General features: G+C 39.8%; 1 protein-coding gene across 3 annotated transcripts in view; it reads left to right on the forward strand.

Annotated features, from left to right (window-relative positions):
- Positions 1 to 16118, forward strand: part of SETD3 (SET domain containing 3, actin N3(tau)-histidine methyltransferase) — a 61345-nt gene that overhangs the window by 31199 nt on the left and 14028 nt on the right. For all 3 annotated transcript variants that reach the window (XM_084207775.1, XM_084207776.1, XM_084207777.1), the window contains exon 7: positions 15099 to 15157. In XM_084207775.1, the coding sequence (XP_084063901.1) occupies positions 15099 to 15157 (59 nt within the window). The remainder of the gene's footprint in view (positions 1 to 15098; positions 15158 to 16118) is intronic.

The raw sequence follows: 16118 nt of genomic DNA on the forward strand, positions 1-16118 counted from the left end.
AAGAACTGAATATGTTTCAAACACAAATTCAGTTTATGAAGTATAAGGAGCAGAAGGTTACATTTTGAAAACTGAAGCAATTGAAAATAATTGGTGAAAGCCAAATCAGATGCACAAGAAATAAGCTAGAAACATTGGCTTTGATATTGGAAGGGAACTGAATTCTTCCTTCCAGGTGTTACACTAGAGGAAATGATAGCTCTGCCAACTCTTTTTTTGTGCTGTGGACTCTCCTAGACTGCCAGTCCACACTTGGTCTTCCAGACTTCACTTAGTTTCTCAAAATATGCTGCCTGATCAAACAGATCTTCTAAATGTTGTGCCTTAAAACATTTTTTCACCCTAAAAGGCTCTTCTGTTTTTAACAAGTTATTAACAGAATATTGTGGAACATTATCTGTGGAACATTCTAGCTGCTATTCTTGCTCTTGCAGTTCTTTTCAGAACTGAATCATCTCATTCAGCTGAACTATCACTATGACCAGTTCCATCATTTTCACTAATCCTGCACTAGTACTGTTATGGGAGAGGTTATGTGACTGCAACATTAATTTTAAAAAAACCTCTGAAATGCAGAATGGTCAGAAAATGAGATCAATTTTTTTTTGGTTCTGACAAATGCTTTTATTGCTTGTCTTGTGTTCTTGTTACATATCTTGTTCTATAGCTGTTTTTTCACACTGTTGGACATGGGATGAGGGTAGATCAGGTAGGATTCATTTGCTTTATTTACTTTCCTTTGCAGAATGAGTGGTAATAAGTATTTAGATAAATTTTAAGTGGGTCCTGATTGTTTGGTGCCTTACTTCAGCACTGCCATGTAACCACAATTTCAGCTGAATGTTTCTTCACTACTATTCAAACAGTACTAGCAAATAGTACTGTTCACATTAGAAAGTCAAATAAACTCAGCTGGCTCCAGGACTGCCAAGTGTATGTATTGGGCAGCTATTATTAATGTTTTTGATGAACACTTATGGAAAAGTTTAAATTTTTGATTTCTGCTTTCAAAAATAAGAGCTTGTAATTTATGAAATGGTGGAAGAAAAGAGTTCATAGAGAAAAAATAGAAGTCTCTTTCTTCCCTAAAACAGTACCATTTTTCCTTATTCATAAAAGCTGAAATTAATTTTAGTATCAGCTTGCATGTACTCATATCATGTTTTGAACAAAATTGACCCACAAAATACTAATGCTAAGGGTAATTCATGAGCAGATGGAAAAGGGAAGAAACAGTGAAAGAGAAATTTTTCATATAAATGAAAAAAGCAAAGCAAACCCACTTGTCTATGAGAGGCAGTGTACTCTGCAAGCTTGATTAAATGAAGGGTTTTTAAATTTTTGTATACCATCATTTCATTCAGTACTACTCCTGCTTTAGTAGAAGTGTTTAAATGAAAGCTGTCCTGTGTGACCAGGATTTTCATATTGCTTTCAATATGCAGACTAATTTTTTAAAGTAGAAATACCTTTTAAAGTATATTTTAAGTACAAATACATTTTTTGTAATGCAAAAATTTTAAAACTAGGTTTACTTTATTGATAGTTGTTCTACTGTGGGAAGTAATGCTAGCAGCATCTTGAAATAAAAGCTGGGATTTTTTGCTATTTGAAGATACTAAAAAAGGGACTACTTTGTGCAGGTAAAATATTCTAATTGCGACATTTTTAGTCTACAAAATAATTCTAATGGTGGGGGGAATAAAAGGGTTAACAAGTCCTGTCTTCAAATGCTTCTTTTTTTTCCAAATAGGATTGCTAGACTGCTTTTAAAATAATTTGGCTTCTGATAGGTGTGCAATTTCAAACATGGTTTGAGAAGTGCTGTTCTGTTTTATTTCCTTAGCTTCTCCATAATGGGTGACTGCTGCAGTTCTGACTCTTTCTCCAAGTGCTTAGTCTGGCTGCACATGAAGAATGGGCAGATTTATGAATTTCACAGCTGTTGCAAGCTAAGCTGTAGTCTGGTTTGATAAGCAGAAACAGGTGGGGTGTTGAGCAGACAAAAATAAACTCTTGAGCATGTTAGCCAGGCTCTATAAACCACACTGACACCTCTCTAAACATATGTAATTTGATAACTAAAAAATAGTTAAAAGTTGTTGCAGATGTACTTCAGTGGTGCATTTGGCCTCTGTATTGGTATCAAAATACAGGGAATGCTCAAAAGATTACTTTCATTGCTGCAGACTTGTAGCTTGCAAGATTTTTTTTTATAGTTTGTTCCAAAGAGAAATTCTGTAAGCTGCAGTGTTTTCTCTTCTCGGGGGAAGAGAAAGGAAGGTATGTCTGTGACTTCCTTAACATTTGTGAGCCCTGCATGCCTGCAGAAGGGTGAACAAAGCCCAGATATTTATGGCTTAATGTTAAAAATTTTTTGTCCACTGAAATTTGGTATGATAGACACAAGAGGGAGCCATATAGTTTACAGAAAATCACAGTGACATTATATTCCTAAAGAAAATACAGGCAAGTTTGAAGCTTTTTAAAAAGAATATGCAGTGGTCTTTGTGTTTAATTTTCAGGTGCATCTCCTATGCCTGTTTGTAGTCAGCTACAGAGAAGTTTTTGTGAATCAAAACAAGATATGAAGACAAGGAATGCACTTAGAGAAGGTGGAAGTGCCCAAACTATTTACATTTTGAACATGATGGGTTTGAAGCAGTGTTGTATCTTTTGCCCAGCTGTAGTAAAAGCTGTTACTACCTGCCTAAATAAAAGACAATTTTATGATAACTTTAGTTGTCTTCTAAAATCTTTGAAGTGGTAAGTCCAAAATCAGCAGACCATTAGGTAACCATTGCTTTTGCCATGGCAGTATGCATTCAGTGGCACCCTGTGAGTAAGTAGTATCTGTATGTAGCTGCCTCTCATGTGCTGGAAAAAACACCAGTTTTGTGGGGCTGTCCAGGATAGCAGTTTGGCCTTGATTTACACAGTGTTTTCAGCCTGTAGTCTTTGGACTACTGAGGGACCACATTTTTTTTTTTTCTGAAAAGCAAGTTATCAGTCTAGAAAGCACAAAAACAAAAGGCCTGAACCCCAGCCAATGTGGTTGACAGTGCAGTGGGCCTCTGCTATGAGGCCTGATCAGGAGGAAGGAGGAAGTTAATGAGGCCTTCTACAGATAGCTGGAAACAGCCTCACATTTGCAGGGCCTGGTCCTCAGCAGGGACCTCACTCCAGTATCTGTTAAAGGAGCAGCACAGCAGGGCATAAGCAGTCCAGGAGGTTTGTGGAGAGCTTCCTCAGCCAAGCAGTGGAAGGGCCAGTGAGGAGGGGTGCTACTTGCATTCATGGACCTCGTACTTACAAACAAGGAAGGGTTTGTTAGAGGTTGAAGACAGCCTTGGCTGTAGTGACCATGAGGTGGTGGATTTCAGGATCCTGAGAGGAGCCAACAGCAAGGTCATGATGCTGGACTTCAGGAGAGCAGTATTGGCTACTTCATGGATCTTGGAAGAGTCCCATGGGGTAAAGCTTTGGAGAGAAGAAGGATCCAAGAAAGAAAACATGGTTAGTATTGATAGAGCACCTCCTCTAAATTCAGGAGAAATTTATCCCAAAAGCAGGAAGTCAGGCAAAAGTGCCAGGAGGCCTTCATGAATCAGCAAGGAGCTCCTGGCAAAAACTCAGACATTAAATGGAAGCATAGGGAAGGTGAAAGGAGGGACAGGTAACCTGGAAGGAATATGGAGACATTGTCCAATCATCCAGGGATGTGGTTGGGAAACCTAAAGCCCAGCAGGAATTGCAAGATATATCAAAGGTGATCAAAAGGGTTTCTATGTGTACATAGGTGACTGAAGGAGGACTAGAGGAAATGTGGGCCTGCTGCTGGCTGGAGCATGGGACTGTGACATAAACCATGTAAAATGGGGGTACCAGCTGCCTTCCTTTAGTGGTAAGACTGGCCTTCAAGAGTTCCAAGTACCAGAATGCCATCTAGAGGTGCCTGGACAAGCTTGAGAAATGGGCTCTTGGGATCCTCATGAAGGTCACCAGGGGAAAGTGCTGCACCTGTGTTGGGGCAACCTATGCTATCAATACAGCTGTGGGTTGAGGGGATTGAGAACAGCCCTGCAGAGATGGACTTTGGGAGTGCTGGTGAATGAGCCAGCAATGTGTGCTTGCAGCGCAGAAAGCCAGTTGTACCCTGGGCTGTATCAAAAGCAGAGTGGCCAGCAGGTTGAGAGAGGGGATTCAATCCCTCTGCTCTGGTGAGAGACCCCACCTGGAGTACTGCACCCAGCTCTGGGGTCCCCAGCACAGAAGGGACATGGAGAGATTCCAGAGGATAGCCACAGAAATAATCGGAGGGCTGAAGCACCTCTCCTATGAGGAAATGCTGAAAGAGCTGGCATTGTTCATCCTGGAGAAAAAAAAAAAAAAAAAAAAAAAAAAGGGAGGTCTTAAAGCAGCCTTTCCATAGTTAAAATGGGGTGGGAAAGATGAGGACCAACTTTTTAGCGGGCTTGTTGCAAGGACCAAGGGTAATGGTTTTAAAAAAAGAGGGTTGATTTAGACTAGATCTAAGGAAAGTATTTTTTACAAAAAGAGAGAGGGTTGATTTAGACAAGGAAGGCATTTTTTGCAAAAAGAGTGGTGAAACGCTGACAGAGGTTGCTCAGGGAGGTTGTTGATGCCCTATTCCTGAAAACATTTCAGGTCAGGCTGGATGGGGCTATGAGCAACCATATCTAGTTGAAGATGTTCCTGTTCATCACAGTGAGGAGTTGGGCTAGGTGACCCTTAGAGGTCCTTTCCAAAGCAAATTCGATGACTCTCAGTGATTTTTGAGCGATGATTTCCCAATGAGGATTGGGAAACTTTCCTGAGGACTTGAAGAAAGTTAATGTCACTCCTATCCTCAGGATAGAAAGATCACCCAGGGAACTACAAGCCTGTTAGCCTCACTTCAGTTTCTGGTAAGGTACCATCCAGTGGGACTTTGACAGGCTGGAGAAATGGGCTGCTAATTGATGTTTAGCAAGAAGTGCAAAGTCGTGCACTTGGAGTGAAATAATCCCATTATTATGTTGGGGGACAAGCTGAGCATGAGCCAGCAATGTGTCCTTGCAGCAAAAAGGGCTAATGGCATCCTGGCTGCATTAGGATTGTTGGCAGCATGTTGAGGGAGGTGATCCTTCTCTACTCAGCGCTGGTGAGGCCACACCCAGAGTACTATGTCCAGCACTGGGCTCCCCAGTACAAGAGAGATCAGTTTAATTCTAAAATTCTTACTGAATGAAGAAGGCAAAGTCACTTATTTAAGTAACATTTTAGTAAGTAAACTTACTTTCTTTGACTCACTTTTATGTTTTTTTGCAAAGTTAACGAGCAAATACTTGCTTTCTTTTCCTTCTGTCAAGCTCCTCTTACTCAAGAAGACAGAAGCTGCCCCATGAGTCACACTCTTTTTAATATTTTTTTTAAAATAGAATTTGGTAGAAGTTGTTAAAAATTTTTAGGTATTATCTGTAGTCTGATTTTTCTTCCAGCATTTCACAGGAACACTGTCAAACAATTTTCTGACTAGGGTGTATTGACATCTGGACACTGTGAAAGTGTTGTTTTAGTCCCGTTGTGAATACAAGCTTTGCAGTAATCTATCCAAAGATATTTTGATCTGTTTGTGTGCAGTACTGGACAGAGAACTTAATTTCCTGGAGGCTGTAATCCCTTTTGATCAGATACTAAATTTCATATATTATTCATATAAAATTTGACTAATTGATTTAGCATGAATGAAATTCTAAAATCCAGCCATTAGCTGTTGGGGACTGGAATATCATTTTAGTTAAGATGTTTAACACATCAAGTTCTAGATTTCATCATAGCATCTTTAAAGTCTGGTATTGTGTGTGACTTCAATATTGGGTATATTAGGTGAGATTTCACATCTCTAGCATTATTTTTACACCAATTTTTGAAGTTTCAATATGACTTATGCTGCTCTTACATTATTTTTCTGTGTTGTTTCTAATCTATCCTATTCCAATAAGCATATGATTTTCCAGGTCAGCGTGAAGTAGAACACCTGGTCTCTCTGTACTTAGCTTGAAGACACCACCATTTAACTTGTGTTTTCTAAATGTTACTTGAGTTGAATGCAGACAAGTATACTGTCTTTTAAAACACCCTATTGAAGTAATCAGAAGTTGATTATTATTTTTAAGTTGATAATAATAGAGTAATAGAGAATATTTTAATGCTTCCAAAGAGATCAACCAATGTGCAGTCAAAAGCAGATTTGAAACAGAAATTTTGAAACAGAAATTCAATTTTTTTTCTGTAACAGGTAGGTCTTCAGGATTCTCAGTTTTCCTCCCTGCTTGATTTATACTCATTGGCATACCAGTCAAATAGCTTTTTTTCAGAAATTATGTCAGTGACACTGTGAAAAATGGGTGGAAGAAAGATGGCATAGTTGTAAACCCTGTAAAATCTTTCCCTTTTTTTTACTTGTCTACTATGCATGTCACCTTAAGGAGAGATTTAAAATTGCATTGAGTGGGCAGTTGCAAAGGTAAAAATAGTGTTGCTCTCTAATTTGCTTTGTCTGGGTTTCAATGCCCAAGTTGTTCTTCTTGATCAATAATAAATAAATAGGCAGTTAATAATGAAATATATTTAAGCTTTTCTGTGTTTTTCCTCCTCTGAAGGCCAAAATATTGTATTAATCTGTTTTGCTGGCAGCGGATTGCAGATTGACAGTATGCTTGACTGTACCACTTAGTGTAGCTACTGTAAGGTGGTTTAGACTTTGCAAACATGTGCCAAATTCCTGATTTTTGTGTCACTTCTGGTATATCCCACCCCCGGCCATGATGACAGTAACAGCAGATCCTGGGGCTTTGTTGGGCCATTCCTGTGGCTGCCCCTCTCCATGGCAGCAGCAGCTCCAGGCTTTGCTGTGCTGTGTCTGTCCGAGTCAGGCAGATGAAGAGCTCGAGTCCTTGCGTGGGTGGGAGGTTCTGCTGCCTTCTTCCCCCGTTCCTTCCTTGCCTTCCACAGGAACACGGCGACAGCTCTGGGCTTTGAGCCAGCCGGACACAGGAGGAGGTGTTTGGCTGTTCAGGCAGCGTTTGCTCCTCAAACAGCTGTTCCCTATCTCCTCCAAGGAAAAGGTGGCAGGCCATATGGAGGCATCCTGTGGTCCAGATTCAGACGATGGGCACCAGTTGGACCGTGCTGGCCTAGATCGGAATACAGGCACATCCTGCTTGGTGTCTGCTATTTCTTTGAGTCAAAATGATTCGAAGTTGGAGGACAGACAGGATAAAACATATCTTTCATTTTGGATATAGATGTTATCTTTCATTGTACAGACATTATTAAGATCTCCTAATCAGCAGGTTTTAATTTATTTTATATTCTGAATGGATTCTGCTGTAGTGGCCTAAACACCTGCTTTCCTCTAGAGAAGCAGAGATGTACTTCAAAGCATATGTGCCAGTGCAAAACAAAATTTGTTTCTGCTTAGTTTAAACCACATTTGGGAGGAATAATACATTTTTCTGTTAGTAGCATGTGCTTTTAAGGCATTTTTTTGAAGATGAGTTTCTCAACCACTCTCCTAGTTGAGAATGCAGATAAGCATCTCTTTTTACAGCCAATAGAGTGGAGACAGTTTTTTGTTTGCTTTTCTGTTAGTAGTCTTTTTTTTTAAACTGAGTTGCACTTTGTGGGACATTTGAGTCTATCCCCAGGGATGTTGTCTGTGTCTTTTGTGGAAGTGAGTGCCTCAGCAGACATCAGGAGATCATCATGCACTTACAAGTATACTTTCTCATATAAAGTTTGTACTTATTGTGCAGATTTAATATTTTTCCTGATATAACAGCAGTTACAAATGTTCCATAAATTTAAAATATTATAACAAGCTGATGTTTCTTAGAGCGGAATACTCAAAGGATGTATTCTTTAAGCACTGCAAAATTATACAGGGTACTTATCTTTGTTAAAATTAGTAATTTAACTAAATTACAAAGTGGATTATCCTCTTCAGTCAGACCCAATGCTAATACTCCACACAGTAGGACATTGATATGTTGCTAAGTAAACCAAAGTTTATTTTCTTGTACTGTTGTTTGAATGCGGGTGGAAGAGGAAATGGTAGGTTTTTAGTTTTGGATGTGTGTGCCACTGTAGCCTAGTACCTGTCATTCCAGGACTTACCATGGCCTGTGGAAGCTTGGTTATGAGGTGATCATGATCCAAACTTCTACCTAAGTGGCTCCTGGTAGGATTTATTGGAAAACTTGAGTAGTTAAATCACAGGTAACAAAACTTTGGCTATACTGCATAATATTAATGCTTGTTAGCAAGCTCTTTCATTGAGAAGTGGTTGTGAATCAGAAATACCATTTCTGTCCTTTCAAAGCAGTTCACTTCAGGGTTTCCATCACAGCATTTTATTTGTGGCTTGTGATTCACCTAATAGTCGAGTTCACTAATAGTAGAGTTGGGGATGAATTTGTGCATGAACGTAGTTCCTGCGTGTTGCACATAACAGAATCATAAAGTATCCAGAGTTGGAAGGGACTCACAAGGGTTATCAAAGTCCAGCTCCTGAAATTAACAAGGAAAAATGTTTCCTGAAATGAAAAATGCTCGAGGTAAACTTTGTACCTCAGGAAGAGCCTATGGAGGAAAAGATGCGTCATGATATACAAACAATAGACCCTTGCAAGGAAGCAGGGTTTTGTAGCTATCTTACTGTACCTGTGTGAATGAAATGCTGCAGAATGAACCTGTAAATAAATCTAAGGCTCAACATGAACAATAAACTCATCTTTTGCAAGATTTACTACAGGAAATAGGGGTGCTCTTGTGTCCTTCTGTCATGTGAACTGCTTTTTTGTCTCATTGCAAAACACATCTAATCTCAGCTCAGCTTCTCCCACTTCAGCCCTTAATGGGGCTGCACTGAGCTCTAAATGATTTTGTGAAAGGACAAAAAAAAAGGTATAGAGAACTTGGTTACTTATTTATTTAAATGCTGTATCTGAGTGTCTTCTGTTTTGGGAAAGGTTAGTATTTCAGAATTGTGTATGTATGCATGCACACATACAGAATAAGCAGTATTCTGAAATGGAGTAATCCAGAAGTGGGTGTTAAGGAGTCCATGGCTGTCTTGCCTCTATTTAAAAAAGGAGATGGCACAGGATTGGAGGTGGGATACTCAGTTGCAGTCAGTTCAAAGTTGTTTCTGTGTATTCTACCAAACAGTAGTATTCACCTTGCATGTGAAATGGATTGTCAGTCCTTCAGACCCTTGAGTTAATAGTTAATGGTTTGAGTTGTCTATTGTACCACTACTGTCTCATTAACAAAGAACAATTTTGCAGGTAGAAGGTACAGAAAAAGGGACTGCACAGTTAAATTCCATTGCACCAGAAGGAGTCATTCCACTTTGCTTCCGCTGAGTGAATCCCCTAATAGTCTGGAACAGTGCTTTCTTGTGTATATTGGCAGAAAGTAAATAAAAAATGCTGACATAAAGAATTAAGCAAGAATATTATTTAGATTTAAGAAGTTTCAATCCTGTGGTACCTTTTTTTTATATTAAGATTCATTCTATTAGGTTTTGCAAAGTGGAATTATCTTTTTTTCTGTTAGGAAAGTCATATAATGGCACGAGTTTGGGAACATTATTCCTAGCACTTCATGATTTGGCCTGTACAGTAAAATTCTATAGCATTCCTCTGTAGTTATAAACTGTTGTTACAAAGTAAAATAATCTTTGGTTTTGTCTCCTGTCCTGTACAGTGAACTGGCTTCCCTCATTAGGTTAGGCAGCATATGTCCAATGGAAAAAGTGAATTCTTGTTTCCCTGTAGATCACTAGGATCCTCCATTCTGAATTCTTTATTTTACTTAGCTTTAGGGCAGTTAAAGCCTCAGCGGCTCCACAGAGAGGAGTTTCTCTTCAAGGCTGCTGCTTCAAAGGATTTCCAGAGCTGGGAAAGGGACAGTAACCAGCAAATGCTGACAGATCTTCCTGCTTCTGGCCCTGAATATGTGTGTGTGTTTGTGTTTTTGTACACCTACACATTGGCCTGAAACCATCAAATAGCATCCACTAAGGCTCATAACGAAATCTCCCCATGTTAATGAGTACAGTGGAAAGAGGGAAGAATCTGCAGAGAAGAGGAAGAAAAAATTGTTTGGTCAAAAGCAACTAACCCTTGGGGTTTATGTTCAAAGGAAAGAAAGTTAACAAGGTGGAAACTTAAAGTGGTTTTGGCTTTAACTGTTTCAAGCACCCTTAGTGTTTTGGGGGCTGTGAAGGGAGTGCAGTGGTAGCCTGTTTACTCTTAACACTAGCTATGATTATTTCCTGGGGTAGAAGTGGAGCTGTCTCCACTTCAATGGGTTTACAAGAGATTTCTGAGATTACTGAAATCTGATTTAGTGATATCAATGCAGTGATTGCACATGACTTTGCCTTGGACGTGGTGAGTACTTGAAATAGTTGTCACGGAAGTCCAACAATCTCTTTGTCTACAAATTCAGGAAACCAACAAAAACAAGAATTTTTTAAAAACCTTTTTTTGGCTATGTATTACAGTGGAGTAGGAGATGGGTCCAATGATCAGTTTATCTCAGCTTAGAGGTGGTGTCTTTTAAAAAACAACTAACTTTCATCACACCTAGTGATTAAAATAATTTTTTCTTACTTGGATTATACAAGGGTTAATAGCACAAAGGAATACACTGGGCAATATGACTTCACATAAAAATACATCAGCTCTTTTCAAGGCATCTAGTAGTGTAGATGTGAACACAAATTTAACACTAAGTAAACTTTAATTTTTCCTTCTACTTAGACATTGTATTGTGTGTTATAATAATTGGACTTTTCTTTGCATCACTTGGTAAACAAGCAAATGTTAAGCCAATTTTAATGGAAATTCTCCACCAAGATTAGGAACTCTGATAAATGAGCTGTAGCATTTTGTGATTGAATAGGGAAAAGGGTTACTGTCTGCAGAAGTCTGGCCACTCTGACAGGAGCTGAATGCCCCTAGGCTGGAAAGCAGAGTGAAGGTTGTGATGGTTTAGTAGCTGGGAGGGCACCCACCTATTCTACACTGCAGCCTTCGTGCCATTCAAATGAAACAAGTAGGAGTCCTTTAGCATCCACTTTCTGGAACTTGAGAATCATTACCTTGTGATGTCCATCTAAAAGTTTGATGGATAAATTAATAACACAGAGGCCCCTATGGCACATCAGGAGTGTTACTTGTTTGTGAGGCATTAAACATGAGATGTGAACCCCTGGATATTACTGCTTCACAGAAAGAGAAAATATGTTTGGAAGTGTCCTTTTTTCTTTTTTTTTTTCTTCTCCCCCCCACCCCCCTTCCTCTGATTGCCATACTGAGTAACTGGCTTCTAGTCTGATAGTGTTTTAGGTGACTAGAATAACAGTCTGTCTCTTTCCACAGTGGCTGCAGACAATCTGGCAGCAATCACTGTTACTTTTTAATATTTCTGGTTATTTTGAGATATCCTCCAAATGTCTCAAAGAAGGCTTGGAACACTGAAGGGGAAAAAGCATTTTTTATTCATTTTTTTTTTTTAGGAATAGCAGCATCAGGAGGAAAATGAAATTCAGCATGCCACTATTTGTTTTTGCAGTGGTCATCACCCTGATTGCCAGCTCTGACAATATTTTCACAGAAAGGGTAACGAAATAAATGGTATTTGTTCTTTATAATAACTCTTTCAGTAGAATGTCAGGACCTGCATCTAAATGAATATATTCATATTTTCATGTTCCCATTTTTTATTTAAAGCTTCCCCTCCCAACTTTCTGAAACTACTTCATACAGACTTGGTAAGTTAAAATTAGGGTTCATGTAGTGGATAATGTCACATTTGAAAGCTAATCTGTAGAGACCTAGCTGCATGAACCTGTAAAAGCTAGATCTGATTTTTTTTTTTTTTTACATATTAAGTGTTTGTTTAGTTTAAATATGTCTGTATCTTTTTTGAGCAGTCTGAGCAATTTGCATGCTATGCAGCAGTCATCTTCTATACTTTATTAAATATCTGTCAATTATAAATATCAAGGTTTTACATTAATGTCAAGATAGTACATCAAAAATTCATGGAATATGTGACTTTTTTCAAGGGTATTTAATACTTAATGCATTTGTGTCATTTTTCTTTCTAGATATATTGACAGGTTTTATTAAGTGTTTGTTAGGGAGATTTCATTTTTACCAAGGGACTATAAAGAGAAGCTGCATACTAAATCAAATTCTTAATCAGAATATTGTTCTTTTTTGTGTGTCTTCAGATTCTTGTAATCTATAGGGTTTTTAAGTTACATAGTAAAATAGGCCAAATCAGAAATCTAACATGATCAAATATGCTGACGTATCTTAACTTAAAAGAGCTACTAGAATATTGTACCACAGGATGTTTTAAATATGGTAATTACATATGCCGGGATTTTTATACTGCCCTGTGTCTTTTAGACCATGTATTTTGTCGTTTATTGTAATTTACTAGTGGTTTTATGTGAATTACATCTGGATGGTGTCCACATAGTTTCCAAAGTTTCACAGATTTACAAACCAGAAGGGTGACAGAACATTTGGCAGCATCCAAGATCTTTCCCCATGGGTTGCATGTTCGGGTTGGTTCTTACAGGGGACTGCTTGTGTGAAATGAACAGTTGATCTCCCTGCAATCCACTGATCTAATACACGTTTCCTACAGAGAAGACAATGACAGCGTGCATAGATCTTCTATTCTATGGTTATTTGCTCCAAGTTCGGGTTGAGGCTGTGGGCGGGTGCTCCTGGAATGGGGTGTCTGCTGGAACTGCACACAGGGGCTGTAGCCTTCGCTTTGTGGCTGTTGAGCCCCCCAGTTTCTGCGATGCCTTTTCACGTCCAGTGCGTTATGACCATCATCATTCTTACCTTTGGAAAAACAGCGTGTTCAGCTAAATCCTGCTGTTTCGGGGGCAGGAGCGAAGCTGGAGAGAACAGAGAGGACAGACACACAGGGGTGTTTGCGTTCCGGGATCTTTCTCAAGGGATGAAGAGGTCGGACCCCGCTCGGCGGGGCGCTCGCCCCCGCTGCGGGTGCGCGGTGCAGCGCGGGCTCTGGGGGTGCCCCGGCCCCGCGGGCCGAGCCGAGCCGAGCGGAGCAGTGCGCGGCGGCGCCGGCAGGGGGCAGTGCCGGCCCGCGCGGCCAGCGGTGTGAGGGCCCGGCCCGGGGGCGGCGGGGCCGAGCGCCCGGGCCCGGCCGTGGGCCGGGGCAGCGGCACCCGCGGGGCTCCGGGCGCTGCAGGCCGAGTGCCGGCTGTAAACTTGAGGCGCACCATGAGACCCCGCTCCTCACACCCATCGCCACGGGCCGGAGGGAAACGCGGCCGTGCTGGAACGGGAAACTGGGGGGCTGATACTCGCAGTGTTGGTGCTGTCTTTCCCCGCTGAATTTATCAAGCTGCTGCAAAATACATCACTAACACTAACAATAATAGTTGAAACTGAATTCTCATAAATGAAAACTATAGGGAGGTTTTTGCGTGTAATAATTGATTCCAGCTGAAGGCTGCGTTTCTGCCTTCATTTCTGGGCTCGGGTCTGGACTGTCCGGCAGCAGAGGTGCTTCCTGAGATGTCTGGGCTTTGTCTCAGTCCCGGGTTTGTGCTGAGTGTTTTTGTGGGAAGAAAAAACTGTGCAATCTGTTGCTACAATTAAATTCGAAGGTATTTGTTGCACAATGACCGTGCCATCGATGTGAGTGAAAGTCATATGGAAACGTAGAGTGCTGTAAAAAGAAAAAGAAAAAAAATGAAGGTGAGGGGAGGGCCAGGAGGCGCTGGGATTGTTAACTTCAGTCGAGTTCCGGAGACAGCCCATCGGAAGGGTTAACCGGAGGGGCTGAGGGAGAGCGGCCACCTGGGACCTCACACCCAATTGGCAGTCTTTTGTAATATATAATTTGCCTAAAATTGCGCGCTGAGCACAAGCTTTTGTTTTCTAATTGATTTACGGTTTGAGCCACTTTTACCTCATCCCCTACTGTCCTGCACACAGTGCCAGCAAGTACATTACAGTGAGAAATGATAAATTACCACGCACTTGTGATGCTAATGCATCAAGAGTAAAAAACTGCGTACTACATGGAGCTTCATGCATTAAAAGCGTCGCAAAGATAGAGCTATGCAAAAAATCATTTGTATCTTCTGAAATAACCGTTTGATCATTTGCTTCAGTTCGTCTCAGAGACCTAATTGAACCCGAAGATTAAAATTTATGCTACTATGGCTTTCCATTTGTGAATTGGAACAAAGTTCTAAAGAAAATGTGTGAATGTGGGCTTAAAGCTACCTGTATTTCCGAGAGTTTAAATAAGTTAATTAGTCAGAAAAATAACGGGTATCAGAGCTTCTTAAAGCTTTTAGAAATTAAATGTTTGCTTGTTAATGAGAACTGTGTTACGCATTCTCAAATGACACAGCTCCATTTTTAGATAGGAGCTAGTGTGGATGGGTTAATGTAGATACTGCCTAATCAGTGTTTGTCACCAAAGCTATTTAAATATTTTAATCTGCTTTTGTTTGAGATGTAGTGCAACTTTTACTGAATAACACTGTTACAGGTATCAAGGAAGAATTTAATATCTTGTATAATATTTTTTGCATTTGTGAAATACATCACTGATATCACCGAGGAGAGGAAAATGTGGAAGTTGGTGAAAGCTAATGTACTCTTATTGTCTGATTTCTTTCCCCCACTGTACATCAACGGCTGGGTTGTGTTTTACCTTCACACACTCAGTCCACCTTAAATTTTTTTTTATTTTTGCACAATGTCTGTGGGTTCCAGCCTTGAAATATGAAGAAACAGATTTATGGCGGCTGCTGGGCACAACAAATTAAGTTGACAGTGATGTATGAGAGCATAATAGCATGATGATCCCTCTGTAGCGCGGCTGGACGCCTCCTGCTTCATTTGGCTCTTGTTAGGATCTGTTAGGCAGCTAAATAATGAAATTCTGCTGACTGATTTCTGATTTCTCTTTTCTTCCTCTTTTCACCTTTTTATGCAACTTACGTTTTGCAGACCCATCCTAATGCCAGCAAACTGCCCTTAAAGGATTCTTTCACTTATGACGACTACAGGTTGGTCTGTCTTTTAATTTTTTTTTCTTTGTTTCTTTTCTATTTTTACTATGGTAAACTATGGGGCCCTGGAAGTCTTAATTGGTGGGAAAGCCCTATTGTTACTGAAATGTTAATTGTAGGATTTGATATTAATACACTTTATTAATTAAGAAGAAACTGAAATAAATATGCAGATTTTAATTGTTACAAGGAATAGTCATTCATTATAAGCGGTTAGTTTAGCTCGCTGGCACACATAGTCAGATTACTAAGGTTAATTCCTTGTTTCTTAAGAAAATAATGCAGTTGACGTGGCAGGAGTTTTAGGGTTTGGGAAAATTTTTAATTTTTTTTTTTTTCATAAAAGGCTCTGCCAGCACATACTAGCAAAAGTTAATATCTAGAGCTGCTGCTGTTGAACGGGAGAACTGGAGAATGGAAGTTGTACACATGAAGCATGTGTGTCACTTGGAGGTGCTATAAGGGGTGACAGGACTAAGATTAAAAGAATAATAATTAAGATAATGAGAGCTTTAATTCTGTTAAATGATTAAAATAGCATGAATAAAAGGCATTCATAAGGGATTTTCTAGCCTAGTTGTACTTGTGGGTAAGGCTATGAAAGTGGGATTTCTGAAGCATGCCTCCTTCACTTAAAGGGAGGAACATACCAACTTACAAGTGAGGTGGTCTAAAATTTTACAGACAAATTGCACCAATTAACAAGAAGCATATTGTTACTGTGTTTCAAGCAGTGTTTGTATATCAGAATTATCTACAATTTAACTTTCTATTAGGTTGATTTCAGTTTGCCACAGTCTTTCTTATCAGTCTACTTCTTCTGAAGAAACCCTTCAGGTAGTCTTATTCTGTATATTAAGTACATGTTAGTAGTGGAGTCTGTGGGAATTAAACTTATTTTGGCCTTCTCCTGGTGACACCTCAACACATATGTGTAGTAAGGCCAGAACATGGTGAG

The sequence above is a fragment of the Fringilla coelebs genome (genome assembly GCF_963513975.1).
Source record: "Fringilla coelebs genome assembly, chromosome: 6".
In the NCBI taxonomy this organism is placed as follows: domain Eukaryota; kingdom Metazoa; phylum Chordata; class Aves; order Passeriformes; family Fringillidae; genus Fringilla; species Fringilla coelebs.